At 41.1% G+C, this 13,806-nt stretch overlaps 2 protein-coding genes across 7 annotated transcripts; one reads left to right on the top strand and one right to left on the bottom strand.

Moving 5' to 3' along the window:
• Positions 1-2,321: 2,321 nt before the first annotated feature.
• Positions 2,322-8,366, top strand: lrr1 (leucine rich repeat protein 1). Of its 6 annotated transcripts, none has more exons than XM_021574810.3 (5): positions 2,322-2,654; positions 2,987-3,307; positions 4,237-4,335; positions 6,018-6,745; positions 6,854-8,366. In XM_021574810.3, the coding sequence occupies exons 2-5, from the start codon at positions 3,125-3,127 to the stop codon at positions 7,107-7,109; spliced, it is 1,266 nt and encodes a 421-aa protein (XP_021430485.3). In that variant the 5' UTR covers positions 2,322-2,654; positions 2,987-3,124; the 3' UTR covers positions 7,110-8,366. The 6 variants fall into 6 exon arrangements, with proteins under 6 accessions (XP_021430485.3, XP_090067686.1, XP_090067687.1 ...); XM_090211560.1 differs by having other exon boundaries at positions 2,567-2,654; positions 3,085-3,307; XM_090211561.1 differs by having other exon boundaries at positions 2,567-2,654; positions 4,269-4,335.
• On the bottom strand, positions 8,284-13,000 carry dnaaf2 (dynein axonemal assembly factor 2). The gene is made up of 2 exons (XM_090211559.1): positions 9,732-13,000; positions 8,284-9,566 (listed from the first exon to the last, which is right to left on the bottom strand). The coding sequence occupies exons 1-2, from the start codon at positions 11,631-11,633 to the stop codon at positions 9,189-9,191; spliced, it is 2,280 nt and encodes a 759-aa protein (XP_090067685.1). The 5' UTR covers positions 11,634-13,000; the 3' UTR covers positions 8,284-9,188.
• Between the last annotated feature and the right edge of the window lie 806 nt (positions 13,001-13,806).

The raw sequence follows: 13,806 nt of genomic DNA, 5'->3' as shown, positions 1-13,806 counted from the left end.
ATTTAAGTATGATCCTTCTAATTCTCTCTCTCCCCCTCTCCCTCCTCTCCCAGGGGACCTGAGTCCTGTCCTGAGGCATGGTCCTATCTGGGCTGATGACTCCTGGCTGTCCCCAGTCCACCTAGTCGTGCTGTTGCTCCAGTTCCAACTGTTCTGCCTGTGGCTATGGAACCCTGACCTGTTCTGGTCCTGCTGTTTTCAACTCTCTCTCTCTCTCTATCGCACCTGCTGTCTTGACCTCTGAATGCCCGGCTATGAAAAGCAAACTGACATTTACTCCTGACTATTATTTGACCCTGCTAGTCATCTATGAACATCTTGAAGAGCAATCTAGCCTTAATGGCCATGTAGACTCGCATCAAACATCTCCAATCCAAAGTTAAATCTAGAATTGGCTTCCTATTTCGCAACAAAGCATCCTTCACTCATGCTGCCAAACATACCCTTGTAAAACTGACCATCCTACCGATCCTCGACTTCGGCGATGTCATTTACAAAATAGCCTCCAAAACCCTACTCAATAAATTGGATGTAGTCTATCACAGTGCCATCCATTTTGTCACCAAAGCCCCATATACTACCCACCACTGCAACCTGTATGTTCTCGTTGGCTGGCCCTCACTTCATACTCGTCGCCAAACCCACTGGCTCCAGGTCATCTACAAGACCCTGCTAGGTAAAGTCCCCCCTTATCTCAGCTCGCTGGTCACCATAGCAACACCCACCTGTAGCACGTGCTCCAGCTCTCTGCTCACCCCCAAAGCCAATTCCTCCTTTGGCCACCACTCCTTCCAGTTCTCTGCTGCCAATGACTGGAACGAACTACAAAAATCTCAAACTGGAAACACTTATCTCCCTCACTAGCTTTAAGCACCAGCTGTCAGAGCAGCTCACAGATTACTGCACCTGTACATAGCCCATCTATAATTTATCCCAAACAACTACCTCTCCCCCTACTGTATTTATTTATTTTGCTCCTTTGCACTACATTATTTCTATCTCTACTTTGCACATTCTTCCACTGCAAATCTACCATTCCAGCGTTTTACTTGCTATATTGTATTTACTTCACCACCATGGCCTTTTTTTTGCCTTTACCTCCCTTATCTCACCTTATTTGCTCACATTGTATATAGACGTATTTTTCTACTGTATTATTGACTGTATGTTTGTTTTACTCCATGTATAACTGTTGTTGTATGTGTCGAACTACTTTGCTTTATCTTGGCCAGGTCGCAATTGTAAATGAGAACTTGTTCTCAACTTGCCTACCTGGTTAAATAAAGGTGTTCTCAACTAGCCTACCTGGTTAAATAAAGGTGTTCTCAACTTGCCTACCTGCTAAAATAAAGGTGAAATAAATAAATAAAAAAACCTGTCGCAAGATCCACTAGTTTATGCTTATTTACAAAACCATCTTAGGCCTCACTCCCCCCTATCTGAGATATCTACTGCAGCCCTCATCCTCCACATACAACACCTGTTCTGTCAGTCACATTCTGTTAAATGTCTCCAAAGCGCACACATCCCAGGGTCGCTCCTCTTTTCAGTTCGCTGTAGCTAGCGACTGGAACGGGCTGCAAAAAGCACTCACTGTCCAGTCTTATCTCCATCTCTTCGTTCAAAGATCCAATCATGGACACTCTTACTGACAGTTGTGGCGGCTTCACATGGTGTATTGTCTACCTTCTTGCCCTTTATGCTGTTGTCTGTTCCCGGTAATGTTTACCATGTTTTGTGCTGCTACCATGCTGTGTTATGAGTTGCTGCCATACTATGTTGTCTTAAGTGCCTCTTTATCTAGTGATGTGTGTTTTTGTCCTATATTTTTAATCCCAGACTCCGTCCCTGCAGGAGGCCTTTTGCCTTCTGGTAGACCGTCATTGTAAATAAGAATTTGTTATTAACTGACTTGCCTAGTGATATTTATTTAAACCTTAATTTTTTATTTTTTAAGTTAATGGTCAAGCCTACAGACATGAAACAGTGCACTGTGCTTCTGTTAGTCTGTATAATTTGGTATGCTCCGTTTATCTCTAAAAGCAATGTTTATTTACACACTAACACCCTAGTCAGTTTGAGAGAAACCCCTCTGGTGGGAAAATGCGGATTTGAGAATATTCACATAAAATCTGCCGAGAATTGGATGGAAATCTAGCTATTGAAAGCAATTGTGGTGTTATTTTCTACACAGAAGATCATACACAATTATTGTCTGGCCTGGTTGCATTTGAGACTTCAGTGTTAATCATCCGAAAGAAGCGCCATTCAACCAATTTAATGGCATCATCGGAGCTCATTACTTTTTATTTAGAAATTTCACAGAATGGTGAGAACCGGAGGTAGGTGCTAAGAAAAAATTGTCATGGCTAAAATGGTTCTAGGTTTTGTCAGATTTGACTTTGTAGCAGGTAAGGAGAATTAGATTACGGTTAAGAAAGGGGTTGGGTTAAAATCAAATTCACAACAACAACAAAAAATCGACTTTTTGACGTTAATAATTTGACAAAAGCTGCACCCTTCTTGCCACAACCAAAGAAAAGATTCTCAAACAAAATCACGTCTGCGCATGTGTACATTTATCAGTTCTCTTCGCGCGTTCGATCCTCTGGCTAGCTACGTTTCCTTGTTGTTCTTTGGGTCCATGTTGACAGGTTAGTTTGCATGCTAGAGAGAACTTGCATGCTTTTTTGTTCAACTCTTGTATTACATAACGGTCCGGTAAAGCGTTTGAACCATTTCGTTAGTTCTGTTGTCATAACTTTCAGTTTGCCAACGTAAGTGTATATTATGCTGTGCTACATTTTTTAGCAACTAACCTAGTCAGCTATCTAACTATGTTCGTTGTCTGTCTGAGTGTGTTAACAGATGTCCTTGTATTTGACTTAGCTACAAACTAGCTATAAAAACTCCTAAGGTTGAGACATCTTGCTAGCAAAGTAACTTAGTGGCGTGACATGGGCTAACGTTACCTTTTTTATGCCAGCAGGTTGTGTTAAACGAAAATCATACATGGGGTCAAACTGCCCGTTTGGTTTGGAAAAACTTTTTTGAACACATTCATTTATTGGGATATATTTACAGAACTAACACAGGTCACGCATTTATTTATACACCTCGAGCAATGAAGCTTCAGTGCGACGTCGAAGTCGTGAACCGGATGCTTCCCACGTATGGGATGAAAAACAGAGGAAAGGGCGCAAGGGCTGTGCTGTCTATTGGAAGACATGTGGACAAGACCACACAACGCCACAACATTTATCTAATGATCTGTACAGCAAAGGATAGGACAGGAACAAAATACAAGGTTAGTATCTAGCTATTTGTTTATTTAACTACTTGGCTAGTTGTCTAGCTATGTATTCTATGTTTTACAGGTATACCCCAAGTACACAGGATGAATCATCCAACTTCTTGACATTGTTAATTGGTATAGCTACCTTTTCAAATGTATGATGACTTCGTTGTGGAATGAATGAGTTGCATTTGATTGAAATCCATTATCTCAGATAACTTGGAGGAAAACTAACAAGGGTTGTGCTAAACTATTTGGGGTATTTTTTTTTCCCTTCGTCCACTGTTGATATTAGATCAGGAAATTGCCAGGGACCTCAAGATACGATATTATCACGATACTTTGGTGCCGAAATCACATGTATTGCCATTCGATATTGCTCACCATATGTCTGCTGCAGAGGGACAAGAGAGCCATGAGAATGAGTAATGATCAGTCATGGAAATAAAAGTGCTGAAAACGAATTAACTCCCTATTTAAAAAAAAAAAAAAAAAGAACAAGCTGGAGAACAAGCTATGAATGACAAATACTGGAGTTTTGGTACAGATACAACCAACTAGTGCAAAAGTAATATTGTGAAACAATATATTTTGACAAAAATAATATTGCGATATGTAATTGTATTTTTGTTTCACCCCCCCCATCACTAGTTGATACAGTCCTAAAATGTTTTCCATGTCAGCAGACACGTTTTTAGTATATTAGGCTTACAAGAACCAAAGTGTCACCGGCCACACCATCATGATGATGCAAAATCTGTAACGCGAACTAAAGATAAAAGGGCCTAAATATAGTTTGTGGATTTTCCCTTTTAATGTGGACATTAATAGTGTGTGGTCTTGCATGAACGAATCACCAGAAATGCTAGGTAACGAATCCACCATCACTTTGTTTTTTGTTCCACGTCTTACTCTAATGTGTGTACCTACTTCCTCTACAGCTAAAAGAAAACATTGAAACATTCTTCACCAGGTTTGTTGAGGAGGGCAAAGCCACTGTGAGACTGAAGGAGCCCGCTGTTGACATCTGCTTGAGCAAGGTATGGCTCTAGACATTTTTGTATGGCGGAATCTGATCTCCAATGAAAAAGGAGAATTAAAATAAAAAATAAAAATATATATATATATAATTTGGCCTTCAGGTTCACATGCTACTTACATTTCTGCTGGAAAAGTAGAGCGCTTACACTGAAATAAATCATTTTAGGGCATGCATATTAAATAGTTAACATGACCCAACATATAGAATGTTGCATTGCTGTATCCTCCCAGCCCTAATTACGATTTTCAATCATCTCCGATGCTTAAAAGAATCATTGCATAATACACTGAGTGTACAAAACATTAGGAACATCTTCCTAATATTGAGTTGCACCCCCTTTTGCCCCATAGAACGGCCTCAATTCGCCGGCCCATGGACTCCTCAAGGTGTCGAAAGCGTTCCACAGGGATGCTGGCCCATGTTGACTCCCAATGCTTTCCACACTTGTCAAGTTGGCTGGATGTCCTTTGCGTGGTGGCCTATTCTTGATACACACGAGAAACTGTTGAGTGTGAAAAACCCAACATCATTGCAGTTCTTGACACTCAAACTGGTGCGCCTGGCACTTACCCATCTCAAAGGCACTTAAATATTTTGTCTTGCCCACCCTCTGAATTGCACACATACACAATCTTGTCTCAAGGCTTTAAAAATAATTATTTAAAATGTCTCCTCCCCTTCATCTACATTGATTTAAGTGGATTTAACAAGTGACATCAATTCACAACTTTCGCCGTGTGTATCTTAGTCTGATATTTATGCATTAGCCAGACTTGTCTGAATGTGGGGAGCATGCTCTGTAAATGAGCAGCTGTTTCTTCCAAAGGGTGACAATGGCTCTAGGCTGTATTAGGGCAGTGTTGACCTTTCCCCTAGATCTTGAAACAAATTTTCAACCCATCACACACACAGACAGGCTGTGGTGCGTACAGCTATGGTGATACACAAATGGAACCAGGCTAGCATTGTGAGGACTCACTAGGCAATCCTTTGTGTGACTTATGTTAATAACATCTCATGTGTATTGTAATCTTTTTGTAATTAAATGTTTAATCTTGTGCTAGCACAACTAAGACCAAAGATATGTGTCATGGGAACAAATGTAGGCCTAATACAATATGATGAAATCCGTGGGTTGTTGGTTACATTATAAACTGGATGGTTCGAGCCCTGAATGCTGATTGGCTGACAGCCATGGTATATCAGACTGTATACCACGTGTATGACAAAAGCTATTTTTACTGCTCTAATTACATTGGTAACCAGTTTATAATAGCAATAAGGCTTGGCCTATAATAAGACAAGTAAAAATGCACGAGGGGTGTGGTATATGGCCAATATACCATGGCTAAGAGCTGTGTCCAGGCACTCCGTGATGTGTCATGCATAAGAACGGCCCTTAGCCGTGGTATATTGGCCATATACCACACCCCCTCATGCCTTATTGCTTAATTATGCATTTTACGTGTCTTATTATAGGCCAAGCACTTTTCCCACCATCGTGAATGTTTCTCACTCTGAAGGATAGATAGGAAATGTGTCAACTTGTTTGATATGGAGGGATTTATAAATAATGCAATCCCTCTCCTGTAACGCTCAAATTGTTTGATAGCAGGTACGATAAGGGCTGTTGTATTGACTGTTAACCACTAGTGACATCGGTCTTCTTTTGAGTTTCAGGCTGATGCTAACAGCTTGAAGAACTTCCTCTCGGCTGCTCGGTTGGCTCACAGAGGAAATGACATGGACAGCCTGCCTCTCTCTACACTGACGCCCGTCCGAGCCAGGGATGTGGAGAAGCCCAAGAAGAAGCTGACTATTGTATCCAAGAAGGACTATCCATTGACCTCCAATTTTCCCTACTCATTAGAGCAGCTCCAGGTGTCCTACTGCAAGCTCTCACGGGTGGACATGCGAATGCTCTCCCTCAAGGCACTGCGCAGACTGGACCTCAGTAATAACAACATAAAAAAACTTCCTGACACTATCGGTGACCTGGGCTGCCTGGCTGAGCTTATTCTCCACAACAACCACTTAGAGACCTTTAGTGAAGCCCTCTGCCTGTCCAGCCTCCAGCGTACACTTCAACACCTCGACCTGAGTCAGAACCGCCTGCAGGCCCTGCCGCCTCACTTCTGCCAGCTGCGAGAGCTGATCAACCTCAAGATGGACAACAACGGACTGGTGTGGCTGCCCTTTCGCATCAGCCATCTCTCCAAGCTGCGCTTTTTGTCAGCTGCACACAACCAGCTGGCCCTGCTGCCAGGGGACTTCCGAAAGTTAAATCTGGAGAACCTGGACCTGTTTGGTAATCCGTTCGCCCATCCCAACCCCCTGGACCACACCATCCAGCTCACCTTCCCCCTGACACTGCAGGAGATGGCCGCCAGGGCTGTGGCCAACCTCAGGTTAGTCCAATTATTCCTTTCAACATTTCACCCATTTACGTGCTTTTACCTTGTTTGTAAGTTTGCAATATTTGAGCCTAAGTTATGTTTTGTGTTCACGCCACATAGAATCCCGTACGGGCCTCATCTCATCCCTGCCCACCTTTGTCAAGACCTGGAGGTTGCCAAGACCTGTGACTGTGGCTGTACCTGTGTGAACTACTACATCAAAACAGCAGTCAGCATGAATCTGCATCTGGTGTCTCACACCGTGGTTTTGGTAGATGACATGGGAGGAACAGATGCACCGGTGCAGCATCACTTTTGCTCCCTATCATGTTACTCGGAGTTCCTAGACCAATGCCTTCAGCGAGGCCTGAGATGATTTAAGTCCCTCAACTGTTCCACGGCGATCAGTACCGTAGCTAGGTTTCCATCCAATTTGCGACAGATTTTCATTTAGAATATTCTTAAATCTGCATTTAAAACAAAAAAATGCTTATTTTCCCACCAGAGATGTTTCCATCAGACTTTTTTTTGCGGATAAATGCTGTGTGATGACGTAGTGCACGTAAACATAACTTTTAATTGTCAAATCCCATGTACAGAATGTGAAAACACAAGTTAAATGGGTTTCCATCGTATTGTCAAGTCTACTGATGGGTTTTGTCACAACTGTTGCGTTATACAGCAAATGTACCCACTCTGGTCTTGGCACGTGCTCTCTAGCCAACAGCTCACAGACACAGTGCAGGTAGGCTACCTACATGATGAGATTTTATTATGGAGCAGAGTGATATTATTTGTCAAATGGCAGCCAAGCATCGATCATCATGTCACCAGAATAAGACCGTCAATACTTCCAAGCTCAACACCGTGCTCTTTCACCACCCTGTGAAGTTCATAAGTTAGTTCATCTGTAGCTTAATAAATGCATGGTTTCCCGAGTTGTAGTGGGAGGAACACACAAAATATCATCACGTGACTCCCAAGTTTACTTCGATGTGATGGTTATTGTATCAATATTTGCACATAAAGGCGTTTCCACTGTCATTTCTCACATAATTAATTTTAGACACAAAAAGATCCCACCATGTCAAACAAATAATTGGTATTGGTATTTATAGAATTGTAACGGCATTTCCTGTTTCCATCAGCCCAGTTGTAACTTTTTTCCATGCATTAGGTAATTAATCCGCATGAAATGGTCGGATGGAAACGTGGTTAATGCTTTTGGTATTATTCTGAAGGCAATAGTGACCAGCCAGTGTAGGGCAATGGTGACCAGCCAGTGTAGGGCAATGGTGACCAGCCAGTGTAGGGCAATGGTGACCAGCCAGTGTAGACTGTAATGCAGAGGGCAGTATGAACTCTTTGGTCATTGGACCCAACACGCATCTCAGAACTTCTTATGTAACCACTGATTGGACATGTGCTGATGTTCAGACATTTTGTATTCAAGTGTGTTTCACCATCAGTGGTACAGATTGAGAAACCTAAAATGACAATTAGTAGTTTATATCTGTTTAAACAATGTGTGTTTGTGTATATAAACATTGTTTGTGGAATTAAAAAAATGTTGATTTATTTTTTACTGTATTGGTACAAGTTTGAAAGGAAATTAAAGAAACTATCCATATCTATCATTGTCTCAATTAGTTTCTGAAGGTTTAAAATGATATTTGTCATCTGTTTCCATTTTTTATTTTTTAAACCTTTATTTAACTAGGCAAGTCAGTTAAGAACAAATTATTATTTTCAATGATGGCCTAGGGGGGGTTAACTTCCTTGTTCAGGGGCAGAATGCCATTTTTTTTACCTTGTCAGCTCAGGGATTCTGGCTTACTAGTCCAACGCTCTAACCACTAGGCTACCTGCCTCCCCAGGTAGCTCCATCTTGTAGTAGTACACAATGTACCAAAACAATTGTTTAAAATGTTAGTATTTGTGGTGTGACTAATGCATCCTTTGATATGTCAAGCAGACTTGAACCTCGTGGCATGGTCTGAGTACAGCATTTTACAATTGTTGAAGTGTCGCTCAAATGGTGAGCTTCTCCACACCCTCAACATGTAGGCCTAATAGCAAAATGGTAAGTATAAAACTAATTATAAATTGTGGGTACAGTGGAGTGGGTACTCCACTGAATGCTGATTGGCATATACACCGGTATATGGGCTTTATTGCTTAAACATACTAAATGTAAACTTTCCCCCCTTTTGTAGAAAGAAGTATATGGGAAATAACTTATTCAAATTGTTTCAAAAGGAGATCTCTGAAATTGATACTGAAGACATGGGAGTCTTACTCATTCACTTATTCTGATAAACTTTTTAAATACTTTTTTCCCTATTGCCCTCAATTGGATAAAAGGATTTTAGGTTTTCACGCAAGACCTCAACGAATTGAATTAGCAACAAATTTCATGTATCTTTGTGACGGAGCAAGTTCCTTGACAGGAGACTCAGTCCAGGTCATAGATAAAGGAGTTTTGAAAAACGAAACCAGCAGATGTAGTATGATCACAAATGACCAACTCTTGTCCATCATGGTTGATTTCTGTCAGCAGTACTTGCTGTGGTCTCATATTACAGTCCTGAAAGGTCTGCTCAGCAGGCAGGTCATCTTCCTCCTGAGACTGAGCCACCTGCACATGCTCACTGAATTGCACAGTCTTCTGTTTATCCTTAGTTGGAGCTTGACTTTCAACTATCTCTTCGATCTTGGGGGATGAGCAGTCTTTGGCCTGGTCATTGTTGTCAAGATTGGATGGGATGACCATTGCTGCAGTGTTAGATGGGTCATCTATTCTCTCGCTCAGGGATGATGGGTCTGTTTCCACCTAAAAGAAAAGTAATTGTCACAGTGGATGTTGGGGTTAGTAACAGCACTGATGAACAGAAGCCTAACGGTTCAACAACAACAGGGTCAGCTTTTGCTAGACATACACTATAATAGTACATTTTTCTTCTACTGAATGAATGTTAACCTAAAGATGGTGGCTCACCTCATCATGTAAATTATTGTCATCTGACTGTCCCTCATTCTGGTCAGTGAACCCAGTCTTACCATCAAACTCAGTGGGCTTTGAAGCTTTAGCTTGGTGTGATTCACCACTTTTCAGTTTGTGTTGCTTGTCCTCCTCAATGTCACCAGACTGTTCAGAAAACTCTATCTTGTCTTCCAGGACTGAGATTAGTTGATTTTCAGACCGGAGTGATGTAGCATTTCCAGAGTGAACGTCTTCTGAGCTGTCCCCTTCATTGCAACCGCTGTGGTCGGGGGTATCTTCTTTGCCACGTCCGTTGTGGTCGGGGGTATCTTCTTTGCCACGTCCGTTGTGGTCGGGGGTATCTTCTTTGCCACGTCCGTTGTGGTCGGGGGTATCTTCTTTGCCACGTCCACTGTAGTAGGGGGTATCTTCTTTGACGTTGTGGTCGGGGGTATCTTCTTTGCCACGTCCGGTGTGGTCGGGGGTATCTTCTTTGCCACGTCCGTTGTGGTCGGGGGTATCTTCTTTGCCACGTCCGTTGTGGTCGGGGGTATCTTCTTTGCCACGTCCACTGTGGTAGGGGGTATCTTCTTTGCCGTTGTGGTCGGGGGTATCTTCTTTGCCACGTCCGGTGTGGTCGGGGGTATCTTCTTTGCCACGTCCGTTGTGGTCGGGGGTATCTACTTTGCCAAGTCCGTTGTGGTCAGGGGTATCTTCTTTGCCACGTGTTGCGTCTTCCGACTGCGCTGCGCTTACACAACTATTCTCAAAATCCTCTTCACCATCATCATTGACAAGCTGCCGGCCAGACACTTCAGCGACTGTTGGCTCCTTCAGAGGTAGAACAGGTAAAGTAACAACCAGTTGTTTCTTTTGCTTGTTGAACTTTGCCTCTCCCTTGTTTTCATCCACTGGATATGCCATTGGCACCTCTAGTCTGTAAGCTGGTTTCTTGGATTCCAAACTAACAAGTCTTTCAGTCACGTCTAGATCAGCATCCGCAACAGATCTAAGCAAAGGCAAATCAATAGTGATGACAATCTCTTTAGGGCGTGGGCTCTGAGCTGAATCTCTTGAACACCTGAAATCTTGCAAATCAATGAATGATCTGTATTTTAGAGTGTAATGTGGTTTCGTTGGCTTCTTGGGTGAATTTACATTTTGTTGTCTCTGGCTGATCTGGGTGTCGGACTGTATCTCGGCCTTCGGTATAGGGCTCTCCTTTTGATTTGTTGCCGTATCTGGTTGCTTTTCGTCGGGGTAGGGGAACGAGAGATGATTGTCAAGTGGTGAAGGTTTTTCCTTGGCAGGTTGACCAGGTAAGGGCTTGCGCATGACGGCAGCGTGTGGTGTCCCTTTGTATTTGATTTTCAAAACTCTTACATTGTTTTTGTCTAGCTTCACTTTGCCCCCATTCTCGACAGCCTCAACAGCAGTGTTGTCAACCATTTCCATAAATCTTGGGTTGTTTCCAGCCATGTGAATAGTGTCTGGATGAAACACAACATCATAGATTGTGTACTTATTCCCCTTTGCATCCCTGTCTGGCGTTCCAGGTGTCAAGCTGTGGGGTAGTGACCAATGCTGCCCTACTCTGCCAGCCTCGTCTACCCTCCTAAACTCAGGTTTACGAATCATGTCATTGCTGCAGATATTGATGAAGCACTTCTGCCTACCGTCCATACTCGTCTTCAGGGCTCGGTAAGGTTTGGGGTGGACAAATTGAATGTCCACGCCCCTCTCTTGTTCTAACAACTTGATTTCTTCCTCATATTTTTTCTTGTTCTCTGGCTTTGATATTTCCTCTGCGTATTCGTGCAGCATCTTTCTGAATTCCTCATTTTGAAAAGCCTTGGTAAAGCGGCCCATTTCATCCGGTGTCATATTCAGGTCCTTGAGTTTGGAACCGAACTCCATATTGATGCGAGAAGCTAACTTGGCTACTGTAGCCACAAAGTCTTTTCACTCTTGTAGCTAGCTTTGCTATCCCAGCACAAAACAACAACTTTACTACAATTATTTTAAGGTGTTACACGAAATATGAACAGATATTATACAGCAAATCATTCGCAACCTGACAAAAGTAAAGTTTCTCAGTACTTTTGAGTTGTTTGTAGACTAGGTTACCACGGAGTTGTGGCGTAAACGCAGGAGCAAGCTGCCGAGTGTCTTGTGTGTTGACGAAACCATGGCAACAAGGCAGCGCAGCAGCCAGGTACTGGAGAGGGCTCGTCCAATCGCGTGGCGTTTGTGTAATAGCCATAATACAACTTTAACGAATTCACATTTTTATGACTGTCTTCAAAAGTTTTTTATATAATATTGTTATTATAAAGTGGTGGCCAAAGCAAAGTTGTAGTTGTAAAAATTATGATATCAAACATTACAACAGTCTTGTTTGCAGGCAGAAAACACACCCATTCACAGTCATAATATAAAATAAACTGTAAAACATAAAAAATATATATGGATACATAATGATAATTAACTACAATCTTCTGGAGGATAAATCTTCCCACATACCCTGCAGGCCTTATCAACAGTAATACGTGGAACATAGAGTATGAACTCTGTATTATCAATTTACTGTAGTCTACTATTGATAATTTCCCACTAATATTTACATATGAAAATGCTATATTTTCCTAGATGTCCGAAAAAAGGACATTATCCTCTGTACAGCTGGCAGTAGTTTTGGGGGCATACGTGGAAGCTGTTTTTGAAGCAGCTTGCAGTTCTTCACATTCTTGGCTATGTAATCCTCACATATCCTGTGGGGGAAAAAATATGTTTTAAAGAACAGTGAAAGTGTCGGCTAAGAGGGCAGGGCACTGCATGCATTTGGAAGATGTAGCTTAGTATACTAATCTTTCACTACGTTATAGCATCCATGTAATGGCAAACAGTCAACATGATTTCCAAAATATCAAAGTGTGTTCTAGCTAAGACAGATTCTCCCTCATTGAACGAATGATCATAATTGATTAGTTACCGAAGGAGGTGGTAGGGCTGGATCTGGAAAACAAGTACATCATTGCAGTGACCCTGAAGAAAGGTGATTGTAAAAAAAAAACGTGAATTGTGTCTTAAATAATTATTGATTTACCTCACCACAACAGCTCATTGTAAAGGTGTTCCATAATTCATCATCCATATGTTCCATAATCCATATGTTCCAGAACTCATAATCTATATATTCCATAATTCATACTCCATATGTTCCATAATTCATAATCTATATGTTCCATAATTCATACTCCATATGTTCCATAATTCATGTTCCATAACTCATAATTCATATGTTCCATAATTCATAATCCATATGTTCCATAATTCATAATCTATATGTTCCATAATTCATGTTCCATAATTCATACTCCCCATATGTTCCATAATTCATAATCTATATGTTCCATAATTCATACTCCATATGTTCCATAATTCATGTTCCATAACTCATAATCCACATATTCCATAATTCATAATCCATATGTTCCATAACTCATAATCCATATGTTCCATAATTCATGTTCCATAATTCATCATCCATATGTTCCAGAACTCATAATCTATATGTTTCATAATTCATACTCCATATGTTCCATAATTCATGTTCCATAACTCATAATCCATATGTTCCATAATTCATAATCCATATGTTCCATAATTCATACTCCATATGTTCCATAATTCATGTTCCATAATTCATCATCCATATGTTCCAGAACTCATAATATATATGTTCCATAATTCATACTCCATATGTTCCATAATTCATAATATATATGTTCCATAATTCATAATCCATATGTTCCATAACTCATAATCCATATGTTCCATAATTCATGTTCCATAATTCATCATCCATATGTTCCAGAACTCATAATCTATATGTTTCATAATTCATACTCCATATGTTCCATAATTCATGTTCCATAACTCATAATCCATATGTTCCATAATTCATAATCCATATGTTCCATAATTCATACTCCATATGTTCCATAATTCATAATATATATGTTCCATAATTCATGTTCCATATGTTCCATAATTCATACTCCATATGTTCCATAATTCATAATCTATA

Source organism: Oncorhynchus mykiss, chromosome 19 (assembly GCF_057628025.1).
Source record: "Oncorhynchus mykiss isolate SJ-2025 chromosome 19, ASM5762802v1, whole genome shotgun sequence".
In the NCBI taxonomy this organism is placed as follows: domain Eukaryota; kingdom Metazoa; phylum Chordata; class Actinopteri; order Salmoniformes; family Salmonidae; genus Oncorhynchus; species Oncorhynchus mykiss.
Note: the sequence above shows the minus strand (reverse complement) of the source record. Positions and strands in the feature narration are given on the sequence as shown.